This window comes from Trichosurus vulpecula, chromosome 2 (assembly GCF_011100635.1).
Source record: "Trichosurus vulpecula isolate mTriVul1 chromosome 2, mTriVul1.pri, whole genome shotgun sequence".
Taxonomy (NCBI): domain Eukaryota; kingdom Metazoa; phylum Chordata; class Mammalia; order Diprotodontia; family Phalangeridae; genus Trichosurus; species Trichosurus vulpecula.
This window is the reverse complement of record NC_050574.1, coordinates 421,134,320-421,153,853: the sequence shown is the minus strand read 5'-3', so window position 1 is coordinate 421,153,853 and position 19,534 is coordinate 421,134,320. Positions and strand designations below refer to the sequence as shown.

Sequence of the window (19,534 nt, the reverse complement as noted above, 5' to 3'; positions counted from 1 at the left end):
GATTTCACTTGCATCTCAAAATGACAAGCAACAAATATCCTGATTTATACTTTCCTTTAATCTAAGGTAACAACAGTATTGTTCTAAGAACAACTTTGAATGACTAAGTCATTCTGACTATTAGAAATACCCAAATTAACTACAATAATTTTACATATACATACATATTTGTGTCTAATACTAGTCATGGTGAGGGGAGATGAGAAAAAAAAAGGAAAAAAAGGTTAAAAACCCAGAAAATTTTTTGCAAGGATATTTATATAATTTTGAAAATTTATTAAAATACCATAACCCTGATGAGAATTGTGGCAAGCCTTTATGTGCCATTTGCTCAGTCTTTATAGCATCAGGAATGGATGTGTTTAAACCCTTTCCTTTGAATAAAGTATTAACAAAGTGTCATTAGGGTATGCTATCATTGAATGTTGACCAGCTTTCAGCCAAGAGACTAGGTGACTCCTAATCCACAAAGGGCAGGATTTAGAGATAAAATGAAAGACTACCAGCAAAAGAGAAGCCCAGAGGAAAATAAGCAAGGAGAAAGAAAAATCGAGTCAAAAAGCATTAAGTGCCAGCTATGTGCACTAAGCTCTGGGGATACAACAAAAAGCAAAAGACATCCTCTGCTCTCAAGGAACTCACAGTCTCATGAATGAGATAACATGCAAACAAGATATAGACAATAGATTGGAGATGGTCTCAGAAGGAAGGTACTAAGATAGAAGACTAAGAAAGGCTTCTTTGTGGAACTTGGTAAAAGCCTGAAGGAAGCCAGGAAAGATAGGCGGTGGAAATGAAGAGGGAAAGAGTTCCCAGGCATGGGAGAACAGCCAGTGAAAATGCCTGGAGTTGCAAGATTGTTTTGTTTGAGGAGCAGCAAAGAAGCCAATAACACTGGATTACAAAGTACATGGACAAAAGTATAATGTAAGGAGAGTGGAAAGGCAGGAAGGGGCCAGGCTATGAAAGCTTTAAAAGACAAACAAGATTTTTTATTTAATCCTGGAGACAGCAGAGAGTCAGTGGAGGTGACTGTATGGGAGGGTGGGGTGAGAAACATGGTCAGACTTGAACTTTACGAAGATCAATCTGACAAACTGCATGCTTTGAACAGAGCTGACTGGCAGCAGCTGAGGAGAGTGGTTAGCAATCAGAACCGAGGATGGGGGCAGCACATTAAATCCTCAGACAGAAACAGACTAGAAGCATCATTAAAATTTTTATTACCTGAGGTTGGATTTTAAGGGCAAAAAATCCATTTGGGGGTTCTCTATTTTTCTTACATTGTTTTAAAAATGAGATTTATATACACTTTTAGGTTCCAAGGTACTTTATACACAATTACTGGAGATATTGTTATCTACCTTCTTGCAGAGGCAAGTGGCTTGATTGTGGACACAGTGCTAGTTCATAATTGTGGAGACGGGATTTAAACTTGGGATTTCCTGACTCCAAGTGCAGCGTCCTAGCCATTCTCCTATATTTCTTCTGATGCACTGTGGTCTTAGTGCTTAGAACAGGTTTGGGCTGTCAAGTACAGAAATTTTCCCAGGATTTTAGGGATGATTGTGAGTCTATAAACAGGTGCTTGGGACCCTTCCTGCCATAGGAGATAGGCAGTACAGTAGTTAGAATATTAGTCTTGGAGTCTGGAAGGTTTGAATTCATTTCCTGCCTCAGATACTTACCAGTTATGTTTTTATTTTTCAAGAAGGAAATAGAAACAGATGGGGTAATTGGTCCACTGGGTTCCTTTGTTATAATCCAGATTTGCAACAACCCAAAACAGAACCACCCATCTGGAGCAAGGAAATTTTTAAAACTTTCCTGTTAACACATTTCTTTAACTTTATGGGGTAGGAGAATATAAAGACCTGTACAACTTTAAAGCAGGGGGAAATACACAGTTTAACCTCTTATTAACCTCTGAAAAGCTATCAGCTATGAAAAAATTCTTTCAATATCTGCCTTATCATAAAAAATGATTATTCGCTGGCTATATGATATTTGACAAGGACATACTTTCCATGTTTAATGTAAAACAAGTTTATTCAAATATTTAAATGTCAATGTTAGCAATTTGCTTATTTTATCATTCAACATTCAGTGATACTGAAGAATTCTGTCATGATTCATCACACCATGGATGAGATATAACAGTGACCAATTCATATTCCCCATCTTTCACATTTAAATGGCTCCTCTAAGGGAAAGGTAGCAGATAGTTGCTTATGTGTTAACAGGACAGTTGTGTGTGTGTATATACATAGAAACATACATACATACCTCTATACATATGTACATACAGACATGCACACATCTTTCTCTACATATGTGTGTGTATGTGTTCCCCACCCCCAAACATACACTAGAAGTCTTTGGGTTTAAAAAAATATAATAAGAACAAAGACAATACAAGTGTCTAAGCTGGAAGGAAAAAAGACGTTTTGGTTTGTGTGTGTTTATGTGTCTATGTGTGTATGCATGTATGTGCACATGTGCCTGTGTGTGTGTTTTTAAAAGAATTTAGTTTAGAGGGAAAAAAAGATCCACACATCAGGTAGCCAAGTGAGTAACCTCAACTCAGACTGAGATCAAGGAAAAATACAGACTTTTCAGGAAGCCAACCAAAATGATTTTGGATCAAAAATAAATTCTCCATTGAAGCTCACAGGAGAGAGAGATAGCAAGACAGAGGTAAATCAGAACAAAAGGTCTATCTGTCCCATGCATCTGTGCTTGGTTTAATTATAAGAAGTTCATATTCACATTTATATTCACTCCCTCTAATAAAATAGTTATGGTTATTTTGTGAAAAATAGGCAGCAGATAGCTGCTCACACGTTAGCAGAAGAGTTACATCTATCTCCCCAAACAGACATTAAAAGTTTTGGGGTTGAAAGAATGTAATGAGAACAAAGACAAGACAACTGTCTAAGCTGGAGGGAGAAGAGATGGTAGTAAAGTATGTTACTGTCATGACTATTTATACAAAGCTATAAAGGGAGAAAGGAGAGGGCTGTTTTTCTGAGGCCAGAATTACATTAGAGAATCACCAAAATGTCATCAAGTGATGGCAGCAGACAGTGAACTATAAGCCAGTCCGACTGCTGTGTTGCTATGCTTTCAAAACAACCATTTTAATATCAAAAAAGCTGAAGACAAATTGCAAACCCAATGATTGGGGAAAGGCTGAACAAACTGTGCAATATAAATGTAATAAAATGTTACTGAGCTATAAGGAATGACAAATGTGAAGGATTCAGAGAAATATGGCATGAACTGATAGAGAGTGAAGAAATCAGTCAAGAATTTTATATCCTATGACACCAAGGAGCAGCTAGGTGGAACAGTGAATAGAGTGCCAAGCCTGGAGTCAGGAAGACTCATCTTCCTGAGTTAAAACATGACCTCAGACATTTATTAGCTGTGTGATCCTGGGCAAGTCTCTCAACCCTGTTTGCCTCAGTTTCTTCATCTGTAGAAATGAGCTGGAGAAGGAAATGACAAAGCACTCCAGTCCCAAATGGGGTCAGGGAGAGTCAGGTATGACTGAAACAACCGAACAACAAACAACAACATCCTATGACAAAAATTAATGGAAACATTTCTTTCCCTCAAGGAATATGACCACATAATACTACGGGAGACAGTTCTGCTTGACTTTTTTTTTTTACCAGTATGTGTCCTGGAGAAAGAAATGACAAATCATTCCAGTATCTTTGCCAAGAAAACCCCACGGACAAATCCATGGGGTCACAAAGAGTCGGACATTACTGAACAACTGAACCGCAACAACCACCACCACCACTAAGAGGGAGTGTTGGGAAGTGAGTCATGTCCGAATGTATCAAGAAAAATGTTACACATAGGAAAGGTCTACTAGAGGAAGGTTTTAGCTACTTCCTGTAACATGAAGAAATTATATTTTGGTTTTCAAAGTCAGTCTTAATTATAGAACCTGAAAACGTTCAATATTTTTAAAGAAAAACTGCCTTACTCTAACTACACTTTGTGACCAACACAAAACACTTAATATTTAAGTAGTCCTAAGATTAAAATATTACCTTATGTTTGATTGCTGGCAAAGCATCCACTAATTTCTGTAGTTCTTTATGATGTACACCTAGCTAAAAATGATAAATTAAAAAATTAAAACTATGGCAAAATAAATATAAAACATCTCTTAAATAATGAGTTTGAAAAATAAGAATTTTATTCAATAGTTGAACAACTAATTTCAGGTGAGTAAAACTTTACCTTCAAAAATACTCCTATCACAGCCAATCCATTTTCCTCCATTGCAGCATCGTCAAAACTTTCATATTTGACTGCATTCCAGTGTACTAAATGTAGCTGAAATACCATTGAAGAGGGGTTTAAGTACGTGAAAATTGGGTGAAAATAAGCCAGAGCAATGGAATGTAATGATCCTATTTGAATATATTTCTTTTTTCAGATACCCTAACAAAAAGATTATTTAATAACGTCAGGCTCAACAATGTCATTTCCTATTTGAAAACCTATAGAGGCTCCATGACCTCGAGGATAAAATAAAAATTACTCAGCATAGCCTTTTGAAGATATCTCTCCATTCAATCCACAGATATTTCTTAGGCATTTTTAAGCAGTGTTTTACCAAGGGACTGATACTCTTATTCTAGCTTGTGTATCTACTTGGCCATGGGAGTGACCTTGGGCACCTTTACCTTTTATGGGCCTCAGATTCCTCATATATAAAATGACATGATCTCAAAGATCGTCTCCTTATGATTTTTGTGAGACTACTGTAGCAATATGGAAGTAGGGCATGCATGTATGTGTATAGATATATACATACATATGCACATACACACATATATACATATACATGTACACACATATGTGCGTATATAATATATAGTTATATATAGCTATGTATAACTATATAGAGATTTATGTTATATATATAACTCTATACAAAATTATGTAAATCTATAGATACATAGTTTAATATAGAGATATATGGACATATCTCTATATAAAACTATGTCTATAGATTTATATGTTTTATATATAATGTATCTATATGATAAATTATATATCTATGGATTTAAATAGTTTTTATATCTATATATGACGCGTATCTATACATAGTTATATGTATATATGCACATATACATATATGTGCACGTATGTGTATACGTGTGTGTACACTCACTCGAATGCATGTGTGTACACATACACACAGTACATACATATGCATGTATGATGCATACAATATGCATGTACACACATATGCACATGAGTATGTATGCATGCATGCATGTAGTTGTGCAGCTGGTCCACTCCCCTGTCACCCTTTTCTCCAAGCTAAGAAATGGTCTGAAGCCAGTGTGGCCAGGGGAAAGGAAGGGGCTATACCTGTTAAAGAAATAGTAACTCCTCTTTGCAGAGATCTTTACAAAGGATCCCCTGCAAATTATGAGGACCTCTTCTATCTCATTATTAAGATGACCTCTATACTTGCTTCACATCTACGTCTTTAGTTTTGTCTCTTTTTCAAAGGGTTATACACCTTAGAAGGCAGGAAAGGTTCAGTTCTGGAACTATGTGGCATTAGGCAAGTAATTTCATGTCCAAAATGTATCAATAAAATATTTAAAATTACAACTATTGCACATAGAAAAACCCTACTATGGCCAAATCTTAGATTTTTTTTAAAAACATAAACATTATGAAATCAAATTTTGATCTTCCAAGGCAACCTTCATTAGAGAACCTAAAAACATTTAATTTGGGGGGTGGGGGTGGGGCAATAATTGCCTAATTGTAACTACAGGCAGCTGGGTGTGTGTGGATAGAGTGCTAGGCCTGGAGTCAGGAAGACTCATCTTCCTGACTTCAAATCTGGCCTCACACACTTACTAGCTGTGTGGCCCTGAGGCAAATCACTGCCTCAGTTTCCTCATCAGCATAAATAAGCCGGAGAAGGGAATGACAAACCACTCCAGTATCTTTGCCAAGAAAACCTCACATGGGGTCATGAAGAGTCAGACATGACTGAAAACATCTCAACAACAGCAGCAACAACAACAAATTATAACTACAAATTGCGACCAATAACAAAACACTTAATATTTCAATAGTCTTCAATTTTTACATTTCTAAGATTCAGGGGATTTAATATAGCCCATAGTGAAGTTAGGTCACGGAGTCTCCTATTCACCAATTGACTGGCAATTTTTAACTGCTTAGAAGTAGGAACATCAGCACTGTCTTCTAGTTTTGTTTTAAAAAGTATCACAGTGATAAAGTACGTACCTCGGCTGGATAACATTTACTGTCAATAGTATGTTCTGAACCCCAGTCATTTATTGCTCCCCAGTGAAAATGGAACTGCTTTAACCGATAATTATTTTCCAAAGGTCCTCCCCTGATCACTGAAATAACATATAGAAATAATTCAGAAGTTTTGTTAGTTATTCATTCAGGGAAATGCAGCTGAGACACAACATCAACATAGGTCTGAAACGCCTTTAAGTTCAGGAAATATTGTTAAACACCTGCCCTGTGCAAGACACTGTGCCTAGCTTTGGGGATTCAAAGACAAGAACAGTCCTGCCTTCAAGGAACTTATGGGGCAATTCAACATAAATACAGGTAAGTTTAATACGGGGTAAGGAGTAAAAGAGGCAAAGAAGAGATTGAAGAGCTTGAGGAATATGTTTATAAATAACTGGAGGGAAGAAGGTGGTGAAAGGAGAGGAATTAAGGAAAGCTTCACAGCAGAAGTTATTAGGTACCTGAGGAAGTGAATTACAGGGATGAGGGATAGCTAAAGTATAGAGGACAGAATGTAGAGAGCTTGTTTGATCCATCACAAGTAGGCAGTCCTGTTTGCTTGGAGCTAAACTACAGGAAAAGGATTACTATGGGATAAAGCTGGAGAAGTTTTATGTTTTATTCTAGAGGAAGTAGGGAACCACTGAGGACTTGAGTAGGGGAATGACAGGTTAGATCTATGCCTTAGGCAGATTATTTTTGCAGCTGTGTGAAGGAAGAGGCTGGAATCAGGAAGACAAATAGGAGGCTATTACAATAGTCCAGATGAGAAGTTTGAAGTAACTAAACCCAGACTGTTTCTAGCAGTGGTGAGATGGTAGTAGATAGCAGATAGTAGAATCAGCAAAACTTGACAACTGATCAGATATGGAAGTGGGGGACAGAAGAAAGTCTGAGACAACTGAAGTTATAAACCTGGGTGCCTAGAGGATGGTGGGACCCAAAAGATGGAGAAATTTGCAATAGAGGCAGATTTGGGAGGGTGAGCTTGGTTTGGGGTATGCCGATTTTCAGGCTTTCCGGATAGAAATACACAGGAGGAAATTGGGAGATATGTTTGGGAGGCAAGAGACATGTTATGATTTATACAAGTATGGTTCCCAAACCAAACTAAAATATTCTGTCAAGCTGAACGGGAAGTGAAGAAAATAGAGCATGCTCTGTTGTTGTTATTCATCCTTTATTTTTCAAGGAGACCAGTGACATGAATGAGCAATGTCATGACTTGTGCATAAGTCAGATTTAAGAGAGTCAGAGTTGCACAGAATCGTCAGCCTCACTTTCTCTTTCAGTTATCAAAGTCCAATGATAAGATAAAAGTCAGGACAACTGGCGATGGCTAGGGATGCAGTGGATGAACTTAGTTTCTTCAATGTCTTGCCAAGCTCTAAGTGCTCCACAGGGCTTGCTTTAGTCACCTTCACGGTGATTGGAACAAATTGTTCTCAACTGCCCATTCCACAGTACTTGAAGTAGTCATTCCCCTAACTCACAAATGAGTGTGAAGCCTGTCAACTATCCTCAACCTGATTTTACTTGGAAAAAGAAAGAGTATTTTAATAGGCAAATAAAATCTTGGTATCATGGTAAATTTTGAACTCACAGTCCCCCAAACAGACTGAAAAAGACAGGAAAGCAATAGATGAAAGGAAATTTGGACCTAGGGGAGGGGAGGGAAGGGAAAGGTCCAATGGAGGTGACTGATCTGCTAGTTGGGCTGTCATTTGGGGCTGGGATCAGGGAGGGTAAAGTAGGACATATCTACCGAACTGTAAATTTTGACTAGTGTCAAGTCAGTCAGCAAGCATTTGTTAAGTGCCTACTATCTGCCAAGCACGGTGTTAATTGCTAAGAAAGGCAAAGAAAGGCAAAAAAAAAAGTCTGCTCTAAAAGAGCTCACAGCCTGAGGAGACTACAAACAAGATATATACTGGATAAATTGGAGACAGCTTTGGAGGGAAGGCACTACAATTAAGGAGGGCAAGGAAAGGTTTCTTGAAGGAAGCGGGATTTTACTGGAGATCTGAAGGAAGTCAGGGAAGCCAGGAAGCAGATATGAAAAGAGAGTTTTCAGGCAAAGTTGTGTGAAAAACAAGCAAGGAGGCTGGTGTCACTGGATCACAGGGTATGTGGTAGGGAGTCAAGTGTATTGAAAAGGGAAGGGATTTATAAAGGGCTTTAAAATCTAAACAGCAGATTTTATATTTGGTCTTGAAGGTAATAGGGAGCCACTGGAATTGATTAAATAGGAGGGTGACATGGTCAAACTTGCTCTTTAGACAGATCAATTTGACAGCTGAGTGGAGGATGGATTGGAGTAGGGAAGAAACTTGAGGCAGGAAGCCCAACCAGAAAATTATTGTAGTACCTCAGGTGTCAGGTAATGTACCAGGGTGGTGGCTATGTCAGAAGAGAGAAGGGGGTGTTTATGAAATATATTACAAAAAAGATTAGGGCTGGACAAATAGTTCTCAGATTCGTCTACATAGAAATGATATTTGAATCCATGGGAGTTAATGAGATCACCAAGCAAAATAGTGTAGAGTATAAATAGTATAAATAGGCCCAGGTCGGGGCTTTGGAGGGGTCTTCATGGTTAATGGGTATGACTTAGATGAAGATGCAGCAAATAAGACTGAGAAGGAGTGGACAGGTACTTAGGAGAAGAACCAGAAGATTAATCAAGAAGAGAGTGTTCGACAATGTTACAGGTTTCAGAGAAATCAAGGAGTATAACAAGTAAGAAAAAGCCATTAGTTTTGACAATTTGCTTTCTAGAGTGTAGTTTCAGTTGAGTGATGAGGTCAGAAGCCGGACTGCAGAGAGTTAGGAGAAGAGGTGTGGAAGTAGAGGAACCTTTTGTAGCTGGTCTTCTCAAGGAGTTTACCTACAAAGAAGGAGATGGGATATGAAATGATATCTACAGGAGATGGAAGGAACAAGCGAGGGGTTGTTTTATTTTGGGAATGAGGTAGCTATAGATATGTTTGCAGGAAGCAGGGAAGCAGCCAGAATACAGGGAGAGATTGAAGATAAGTGAGAAATGGGGATAACAGAGGGAGCAAACAGCTAGAGAAGATGGGATGAAATGAGATCACTTGTGCATGTAGAGGACTTCACAAAAAGGGCCACCTCACCAAGAGAGACAGGAGTGAGAGAGGAGATCATAATGGAAGGCATTTGAGTGATATGAGATAAGGAAGAGTGAGAAGAGAGAGGTCTTGGCAAATGGTCTCAATTTTTCTTAGTGAAAGATAGGGCAAGATTCTCAGTTAAGAGGGTGGGGAAGAAAGAGAGGTATGAAGGAGGATAAAAAGAGTGTGACAGTAAGTCAATCAGGTAGGCATAAAAGGATTGTCTTGCTACAGTGAGGGCCCAGTTGAGATTATGGGATTAAATTTGTAGTGATCCAAGTTAGCACAGCTTTGCGATTTTATCCAGTTTCATTCAGCAACATATAAATAGGTGCAAAGGGAGAAGATTGTAGGAGTAATCAGAGACTGAGGCGTGGCAGGACAACATCTTCAATAGGATAAAGGACGAGGACTCAAGACAAGAGGATACTGAATAGTTGAACTGGTTCACCAAGGGGGAAATATGAAGGGAGGAGAGTGTAGCTAGTTACAGGCGTGATGGCCAGGAAAAGAATTGAGAAGTGGAGGTAACAGCAAGCAAAGTAGGATTTTTTGCTGGATGCATGTCTAGCCAATCAGAGACTTGTATGTGAGTTCTAACCAATCAAACATGTGCATTGAGTTCTAGCCAATCAGACATGTGGATTGAATTTCAGCCAATCAGATGCCAACTAGAACTGTATATAAAGAGAGCCAGTGTTGAAGGAAAGCAGATGTTGGGAGAGCTAGCATCGAGAGGGTGAGCCAGCATTGAGAAGAAGAGAATGAAAAGGAGAGACAAAGAAGAAGAAGGATGAGTTTTGAGTGTTGAGCTGAGAGGAAACCTCTGAGAGCCAAGAGAAGATCTCTGATTGCAGAGACTTGCTGAAGGATCTTCTGAGCTGTAAAAATAAATAGAGCTGTAGGGCAGAAACCTGCCCATGGGAAGGAGGCTGAGCTGAAGCCCCTTTTGAGAGCTGTTAAAGTGAACTGAGCTGTTATCATAGAACTTCTGGACTTTGGAGGTGAATTGAGATGGTGGTGCTGGTAGTGTGTGTTGTTGCCCTGTTAAGCTTTGTTTTCCCAGAGGCAGAAGCTGCAGGCAGGAACTCTTGGAGCCTGCTGTCAGGCAGGAGCAGAAAGAGCTTAGAGTGGGGCAGTCCCCGTGAGCTGAGACCTAGAGCAGGAGCAGAGAGCTGCCTACATGTGAATCCAGGCAAGAGTTGGGAGCGGTCAGCCCACAGAGGAAGAGCCATGGGACTTGGAAGTCAACCCTGAGTCAAGATGAAAGAGGACTTTATTTGGACACTTGGTATTGATTAAGAAGCTTATTTTTATTGACCTAGGGGTGGACAGTGTGGTATTTTCTGCTACCCCTTAAGGATGTGTTGTGCTAGGGAAGATCCTAGCCTGGGACCCCCTGATTATGTGAACAAGTATTTTGGGGAATGCTACCAAATGCAATGATGTATGCTATGTGCCATATGACATACTGAGTGTTAGGATATACATATATATATATATATATATATGTGTGTGTATATATATAATGATATGTTTTGCTTAAAGATGTTGCTATGAATGTTGTGCTTGATTGAACAATGCTTTAGTTTATTGATGAATAGAGAGTTCATTATATTATGTGATTAGACCCTTGAAATTATTCACAGCAGCAGTCTTCAGGTGTGCTGCTGTGACTGGCATTACAGTGGATGGACTAGACTTTAGTCTAGAGGCCAAACTGAGGATGAAAAACAGGGTTAGGAGATGCAAGGCAGACAGAGAGGTAGAATTACAACAGATTATGATCAGATAAAGGAATTTCAGAGTTCATGAAAATGGAAGCAGAACACTTTAGGTGATGCCAAAATCAAGGATATGACGGTCTGTGTGTAGCTGTGATGGGGTAGAGGGGTAGGTCATGGGAAATGAATAGGCTGAGGGACTGGGAGGTCAGAGTGTTTGAGGGAGTACTAATGTACATGTTGCAGTTCCCCAGTAGAAGGGAAGACACTGAGGAGGAGATAAAGGCTGTACGCCAGGTAATGAGCTCATTGAAGAAGGAAGGATAGTGTCCTGGAAGTCAATGGGACAATAGCCTCTAGAATCTTCACTGGGTAATAAACATGGATTGAATGAATTTCAAAAGAGAAGTTACTAAGTGATGATAGCAAAGAGTGAGCCTGGAAGTAGCACTGGCGAGCAAGAAGTATTATTCCATGACCGGTGTTTCACTTTTTGGTTGGGGGAAGGGTAGAGGTGAAAGTTCTAGATAGAAAAAACTGTTCTAGAAAAAGTGACCAGGGGAGCTGTGTCATCAGGAGGCAGCCACATCCCAGTGAGTGCAAGACGATTAGAAGGGAGCAAGAGGTTTAAGATGAAAGCTAGCTCGTTATACATGGAGCAGGTATTCTAGAGGGCACAATGGAGGAGGTGTGGCTTTAGAGAAGGATGTGGGGAAGAGAAAGGTTGAGTTGAAGGCAAGGAGAATAAGGGAGCAAAACAGAGAAGAGGGTTTGAACAACAGCAGCAAGGGATTCAGAATTTACTGGGATGGGGAGCTTATGACAGGGTGGGAGTATACTAATCACCGAGGGATGAATCCAGGTGGGCTGTTGCTGCCTGTAGGGGTTCTGCCTCAGCATGGGGACATAGGGTGTCTACTCTTGGGAAAGGCAATTGCTGCAAAGTTGTAGGAGGCTGGAGAGAGTCCCTACGACATGATGGAATGGATGCTCAGGGAGGCAGGGAAGGCAAATGCTTCAGAGTAGTAAGAGGTCCCCCAGAAACAGGGAATGGCTTCCTAGAGAGTCATTTTATCTTTGAAGTTTACCCAGCACTTAGTGAAGATACTTTTAAAAATTCCTATTATATTGAGTGATATGGTCTACAGGTAATATTAAGTCAGTTAACTCATGGCTGTACTGAGGAAAGATGACAATGCAGAGGATAATAAAAAAAATCTTTAATGTTTGACTTGGAAATGCGTTCTTGTACTCTGAATATGTCTAAAGGTTTAGAAATTCACACTATTTTGCAGCGTCACTTCCCTCTATCATGTGAAGACTCAACTCGGCAAAAGCCAGAAAAGTTGTTTAACTTCCTCATTCAACCTACTGCCCCAATTAACATCACCTCTTATTCTGACACAAATTTTCATTGGCTCATTCTGCCTTTTTCTTTGGCATGAAAAGATCTAATTTGGTTTAAAAGACTTTTTTTTTAAGCTGGACCTGAAACAGAAGAGAATTCAAACCTCCTTTCATCAACTTCCTGCCAGACTTAAGACTATATACATCAATACTCAGGGTAATGTCAATCAGTGATGATAATATCACAAAGTTGAGAGCAACCCCAGCTGGACCATAATAGATTATCCATAGATAATCAGAGGTTGTTTCCCCTTTTGTATTTTCTTCCACATTCTCTCTCTTACACACACACACACACACACACACACACACACACACACACACACCAGTATTAAAAATTAACCATAGGATTATAATTGTAGTTGTTCACTCATTTTTCAATAGTGTCTGACTCTGGGACCCCATTTGCCATCTTCTTGACAAAGACACTAGAGTGTTTTGCCATTTCCTTCTCCAGCTCATTTTACAGATGAGGAAACTGAGGCAAACAGGGTTAGGTGACTTGCCCAGGGTCACACAGCTAGTAAGTGTCTGAGGCTAGATATGAACTCAGGAATATGAGCCTTCCTGACTTTATCTGCTTTATCCACTGCACTACCTCGTTGCCCCTAGGATTAAAATATCTATAGCTAAAAGAGGAACAAAGAAACCATTTAGTCTTACCACTCCCCCCATTTTACATTTTACAGTTAAGGAAATTGAGGCCAAGGGAAGTTAAGTGACTTGCCCAAAGTCACACAGGAAGTAAGCAGAAGAGACAGTATCTGAACTCAAGTCCTCTGACTGCATACAGTCAGTGCTCTTTCCATTGTTAATACAGAGTCATATGCAGCTGATAAGTTAAATCAATACTTTAATGGAACCATGATTTTAGTGATTTGAGCTCTTCCTCTCCTGATACAGATCATAAGTTCTCCATACCTTCTCATCCTGTGTGGCAAATGCCGTTATGCAAATCTCCTTCCAGATGGAGGCCCTTCTGATTTTTTTAATATCTCCCTTGAGTTTTCTATTAATTAACTTTTATTCTCACTAGATGACTGGCCCACCTCCTTTTCTAGCCATTCATTTCCATTTATACAACTTCTTACACAACTCCATACCCAAGAAGATGAATGCTTACTGAACACATATGATAATTTAACAGAGGGCAGTGGTAGAAAATTATTACATACCTTCCCCCAAACTCCTTTTTCTTGTATGTTTCCTTCCACTTGTTTGAGAGAAATTCAGTGGCAGTACTTCCTATTCTTCTATATTGTTATTTCTAGATATTTGTGTTTATGACCTCCTTTTGTAAAACAAAATAAAAATGCCTTTTTCTGGATTGTAATTTTTTCCAACTTTTTTCTTTACTTGGGAATTTTATTTTTCAACTGCTGAGTTTTGTTCATGTACCTTTTTCTCTGAGTATTTTTCCTTCTTTTACAAAAGCATGGAGAAAAGGATGGAAAAATAAAACAGGAAACACAGGATAGACACTGAAATATGGAAGAGAGAGAAAATTAGTTCTTTTAAAATTAAAAGTTATGTAAGAAATAATTGTTAAAACTGAAAGAATGAATTTCTTTTAAACTAGATAAATAACATCAGAACAGACAGGCTTTTAAGCAAGAGCAAGAGACAATGATAAACCCACAAAAGTAATAGCTAGTATTTATATATCACTTTAAGCTTTGCAAAACACTTTACAGATATTATTTCAGTTCATCCTCACAATAACTTAGAAGATAGGTGCTATTTCATCCCCATTTTAAAGATAAGGAAACTGAGACAGACATCAGATAAGTGACTTTCTCAGGGTCCCCACGTTAGTATCTGAGGATGGATTTGAACTCAGATCTTCCTGATTCCACAGTGCTCTAACCACTGTATCACCTAACTGCTTCTTAAACCAAGACTATTGTATCACAAGAGCTATACTGCCAAAAAAAAGAACCCAACAACTTCACTAAGAATCTACAAACTGCTTTAAATTACACCAAGAAAAATGCAAAATATACAATTTAAATTTTTTAGCCAAAAAGGTATATCTGTTGCATTAAACCAAATCCATCATCATATAAATGAGTTTGAAAGTACACAAAATCTTTGTGATTTGTACACTGGTAGTAGGGTGCAGGGAGTTCATCAGGATGCCTTTGATAAATTGATTTCCCTCAACCTCATTGATGTAATAACAGAAAGTAAGGTTCGGCAATAGAAACAAGGAGTCACTAAGGTTTTAAAGCATTTTTGAAAAAGACTTACAATTCGTTACTCCTTTACTAAGTGTGAAAATTTAGAGAGCAGCCAACCATTTGCTGGATAAAGATTGACCCTAGCCCTGGTTGCCCCTTAAAAATCAAGACAAGGCAGCCAAGATAGGAGCTAGACTGTGACCCTGGAAACAGAGTAAGTCCCTAGCCCTTGAGAGAGAATAATGCTTCACCCTATTCAGGAAGAGGGGGGTTTGGAAATCAGTCTCTCTCCCCCTGTCCCTCTCCCTTTCCCTGTCCTTCTCTCTCACTTCCCCCTGCCAACACTGGCCATGGCACACTTCCAGTAGGAGCCATTACACCAAGAGGGAGAAGACCTACAAGACAAAAGATAGTTCTGAGGAGAGTGAGTTCTATGACTCAAGAAGAGAGCCAGCCCTAACCATCAAGAGAGGTATGTGCCCAAGAGTGACTTGTCCAGCAGAAATGGCACACCTAGTGGAAGCATTATGAAAACACAAGTAAAGAAAGGCCACTGAGGACCTGTAATTCTGGAGACCTCCCTGGGAACCCAACCTACAAGTGGAATTTGGGTAGGTCTCCTAGAGGGTGTGCTAAATACTGAAACCAAAACCTAATTTTAAAAGGAAAAAAAAAGCAAAAAACCCCAACTTGTCAGGTAAAAGTGGAATTACTTTATTCTGCTCTGCCACATTTACCAGTGATTAAAAATTACTCTAATAAAATGAGTCTTCTCTACGCCTGCTTCATATATCCTCTCTCATCTTCAATCTCTCCTCTATTGGTTCCTTGCAGTCTGCCAAGAAACATGCTCAGGTCTTCACTAAAATAATATCTCCCCTTGATCCCAGTCTCCACTTAAGTTCTCTATCATCCCACCATTCTCCTCTCCATCCTTCAGCCTGTTCTTTCCAAGGATGGCAATGACTTCTTTTTTTTTCTCCCCAGTCTTCATCACCCTTTACCTTTCTGTAGAATGACCTTGTTTACCACTCCTTTTTCTTAGATATTTTCTCCTTGATCTCTCTCCATTGCTCTCTCTTCCTAAGAATATGACTGCTCCTTCTTTGTTCTTTCTCCCTTTTCCAGCCTCCAGAGAGTGGGTCACCAATGTTCAGCCCTCAGATCTCTTCCCTCTTTCTACAGTTTTTCCCTCGGTTGCTTCATCCGTTCTCATGTTTTCATTTATGACCCATACCTATATAGCCCTGCTCTCTCCCTTGAATGCAGAACTGACATTTCCAAATGACTTCTGGTTATCTACATCTGCATATCTCATTTAAATTCTACATTTCCGAAACAGATCTCATGCCATTCTGTATCTGTTGACTGCACTACTATCCTCCTTGTCACCCAAACTTGAAACCTCAGGATTATCTTTGACTCTTCCCTCTCTCTAACCCTGCCCCTCTGTCAAACAAACAAACAACAAAAAAAGGAAGTTGGCAAATACTATCACCTAAACTTTGGCAATATATCTTGCACTCATCCCCTCCTTTTCTTTCCCAATGAGTATGGTCTCATCACCTCTTATCTGTGCCTATTATAATTGCCTCTTAACTGGTTGTCCTGACCCATATCTCTCCTCCCCAATCCAACCTTTACACAGCTTTAAAGTAATCTCGCAGGTCTAATCACATTATTTACATGGCTTTTCAAGGGCTCCTCATTGTGTTCAAGATAAAATGCAAAGTCTTTCTTCTGGCTTCAAGGCTTTCCATGATCCAGTTCCAATCTACCTTTTGGCCCTCATTTCACAATACTCTCCCTTAATACACCCTGCAGTATATTCTAGTCAAACCAGACTGCTAGGTATTACCCCATGTCACTCTGATCTCTCGTCTCCATTTGTTCAGTTAATCCCTCATTTCTGAAATGGAATCCTTTCTCCATATCTCTGCCTGTTTAAAACTTATCTTCCAAATGAGAAAATGCACCTTTCTTCTTTGCAGAGGTGGTAGATGGCAGGCATAGAATAAGACATATGTCAGAATTGCCTGAAGTACTGGATAATTTTGAAGAACTGTTTTTTTTTCATTTCTTTTTTTATTCTAAGTTAAAAGAGATGACTCTTTAGGCAAGGAAGGGGCAAAAGATATATTTGGAAATGAAAGTGATATAAAAAACAAAGGCTATAAATAATGTCATAAAAAAGAAATACTTCTCTTCCTTAAAGACCTAGTTAATGTATGATCTCCATGAAAAACCTTCCCTGATCATCTTTGGTAGAAGTGATTCTTAATCTAAATCTTAAAAACTGTTGATTAATCTGATGACTAAAAACACAATAGGCAAAATTATTTAATTCACTTTGAGTTGATTCTAATAAACAAGATGATTCTAATGACCAGGACTTATTCTGCTCAGGTTGAAAATACATAAGGTTTAAAATGAGAAGTGTTAAAGATATATTCACATTTGTAGAATCAGGGAAGAGCATGAGAAAAGAAGGCAAATTAATGTTGTAGGTTTAAACTAGGCAAGAATGATGATTAGGTTTCAGAGTGGTCATAAGCAGGTAATCTAGGGCAGAAGGATTTGGTTCATTTGTCTAAAGACAGTTTGGGAGTTAGAATAGGTCATCACAGTAATACAGATAATGGTTCCAGCTCAGCACTGAGGAAGCAGGAGAATCAGTGGGGGCAGGTTTTTACACTTTTGGACAATTAGACAAGATAATAAAAATGTCTGAAGAGAGGTATGCAGATATAAGTGACTTAGGATAGCTATTTATACTTTATTAAGCAGATAAATGTATAGAATAAAGGTGAAAGAAAGGAAATCTTTATATTTTAGGGACCATCTTTAGATCTGAACTCTGGAGTATGGATCAAGGTTCAGATTTAGAGTTCCAGGGCCATATTAGGAACATATGGAGAGAACACAAAGTCTAGTGTTTTACAGTCAATACAAATACAGTAGCTTTCATTGCTGCCTCATGCACCTTTAGGAATTTTTAAAATCATTCATTAAATCATTTTTCCCTATTCATTAATGAGAACTCCATTTCCTTTTGATCATTTTTCCCCCACATACTTGCTTCACACTAATTAAAACTGTTTACTTGAATTAAATTCAGTCATGAGTAGGAGACAAAAAACCTATTTAGAATTCAGTTTTAATCTAAATTCAACAATCACAAAGCTTTCTGGTCCAGCTGTAAAAAATATCTCATAATTAGATTCATATCCTGACTGGTTGCAAGGAAAACAATTACAAACTGTTGGTTATCTTCAGAAATTTCCAGGAATTTTTATTTCTTTTTTAAAACAGATAATTATATTTGCTTAATACTGCTAACAAATGACAAAAACCTTTTTCCAGTATGTAACAACTTCCAAGTAGCTATTAACAAATATAACACCATGCACATAAAAACATATCTTCGTCCTATTGCAAATGTACTTAATTCTTATCAGTTAATACTGATTAAATATTAAAAGCCAGTTAGTATTTAATATAAAATTATTTTTCAATTCAACTTATAGTATGCAGAGGAAAATTATCATTTATCAACAAAAATAGCAGGGAAAACTTAAAACTTTTATAAACTCCTTTAAAGCAAGTATTCAAACTATATATAAATATATATATATATGTGTATACACACACACACACACACACACACACATATATATATATATATATATATATATATATATATATATATATATATATACCTAAAGATGAATTTACTAATTGAAAATACTACATATATTATTAAAAGGATAAAAGTTATTACATGATACCCAAAGGAGAGAATTTTTTTTCTTAAATTCAAAACAGGTCAGATCACGGGTGGGGAATCTGTGGCCTTGAGGCCACATGGGGCTCTCTGGGACCTCAAGTGAAGCCCTTTGACTGAATCCAAATTTCACAGAACAAATTCCCTTAATAAAAGGACTTATTCTGTAAAACTTGGACTCAGTCAAAACAACGACCTAGAAGGCCACATGTGGCCTTGAGGCCACAGGTTTCTCATCCCTGGGTCAGATTATTCACATACAATCTTATGATACAAAAGGAGGCAAAACATTAGGGATATTAGTATTGAGTATAAACATTTTTTTAGCTCAGATTAGGAGCATTAAATATCGTTCTCTTACCGGATTTATCTGTAGAATCCTCAAACTCCACTAGGAAAGAATACCCATTATTCCAGAGATGAAGACATGTACTTGGATCATAAAAAATCTTTAAGGGCTTTAGTTGAGGGTCATAAACACTATCTCTCCATCGGATATTGATTGGTGATTGTCGATCACCTTCAGGTGCCATGTTCAGGCTTTGCCAGAGCGGATGTACTAGGGAAAAAATATATCGATGTAGGTTTTATTACAATTTTCTATTAACTACCTATTTTCATAGACAAAGTGATTCCAGGCAAAGAAAGCTTCTCACAAAGGCCAAATATTTTAATACTCAGCTGCTTGAAGGCTTATTCAATTAGAGACTGGAAAGAAAAAAGGAGCTCTTTTCCAATGCCATTATTCTGTACCCTGCTAAGGCTTGTAAGAATAACTGACTCATTTTACTTTTAAAAATACTTTACTCCTAATGATATTTTTCTACATGAACAAGTTAACTTAAAATTCAGTTTTAATATTCAATAAACTTGAAAGGATTCCTGGAGTAAGTAGCAACTGATTCCTTAAAAGAACATTTTGGAGTCTAAAAGAAGAACTGAGGATTTGTCATTTTCAGTAGGTTGGTCTGAACAGGTAAC

General features: G+C 38.2%; 1 protein-coding gene across 2 annotated transcripts in view; it reads right to left on the bottom strand.

Moving 5' to 3' along the window:
* The window catches only part of CA5B (carbonic anhydrase 5B), a 52,692-nt gene that overhangs the window by 10,702 nt on the left and 22,456 nt on the right, over window positions 1-19,534 (bottom strand). For both annotated transcript variants that reach the window (XM_036746565.1, XM_036746566.1), the window contains 4 exons: window positions 18,915-19,112; window positions 6,304-6,422; window positions 4,261-4,356; window positions 4,068-4,130 (listed from right to left, as the gene is read on the bottom strand). In XM_036746565.1, coding sequence (XP_036602460.1) covers window positions 4,068-4,130; window positions 4,261-4,356; window positions 6,304-6,422; window positions 18,915-19,112 — 476 coding nt within the window. The remainder of the gene's footprint in view (window positions 1-4,067; window positions 4,131-4,260; window positions 4,357-6,303; window positions 6,423-18,914; window positions 19,113-19,534) is intronic.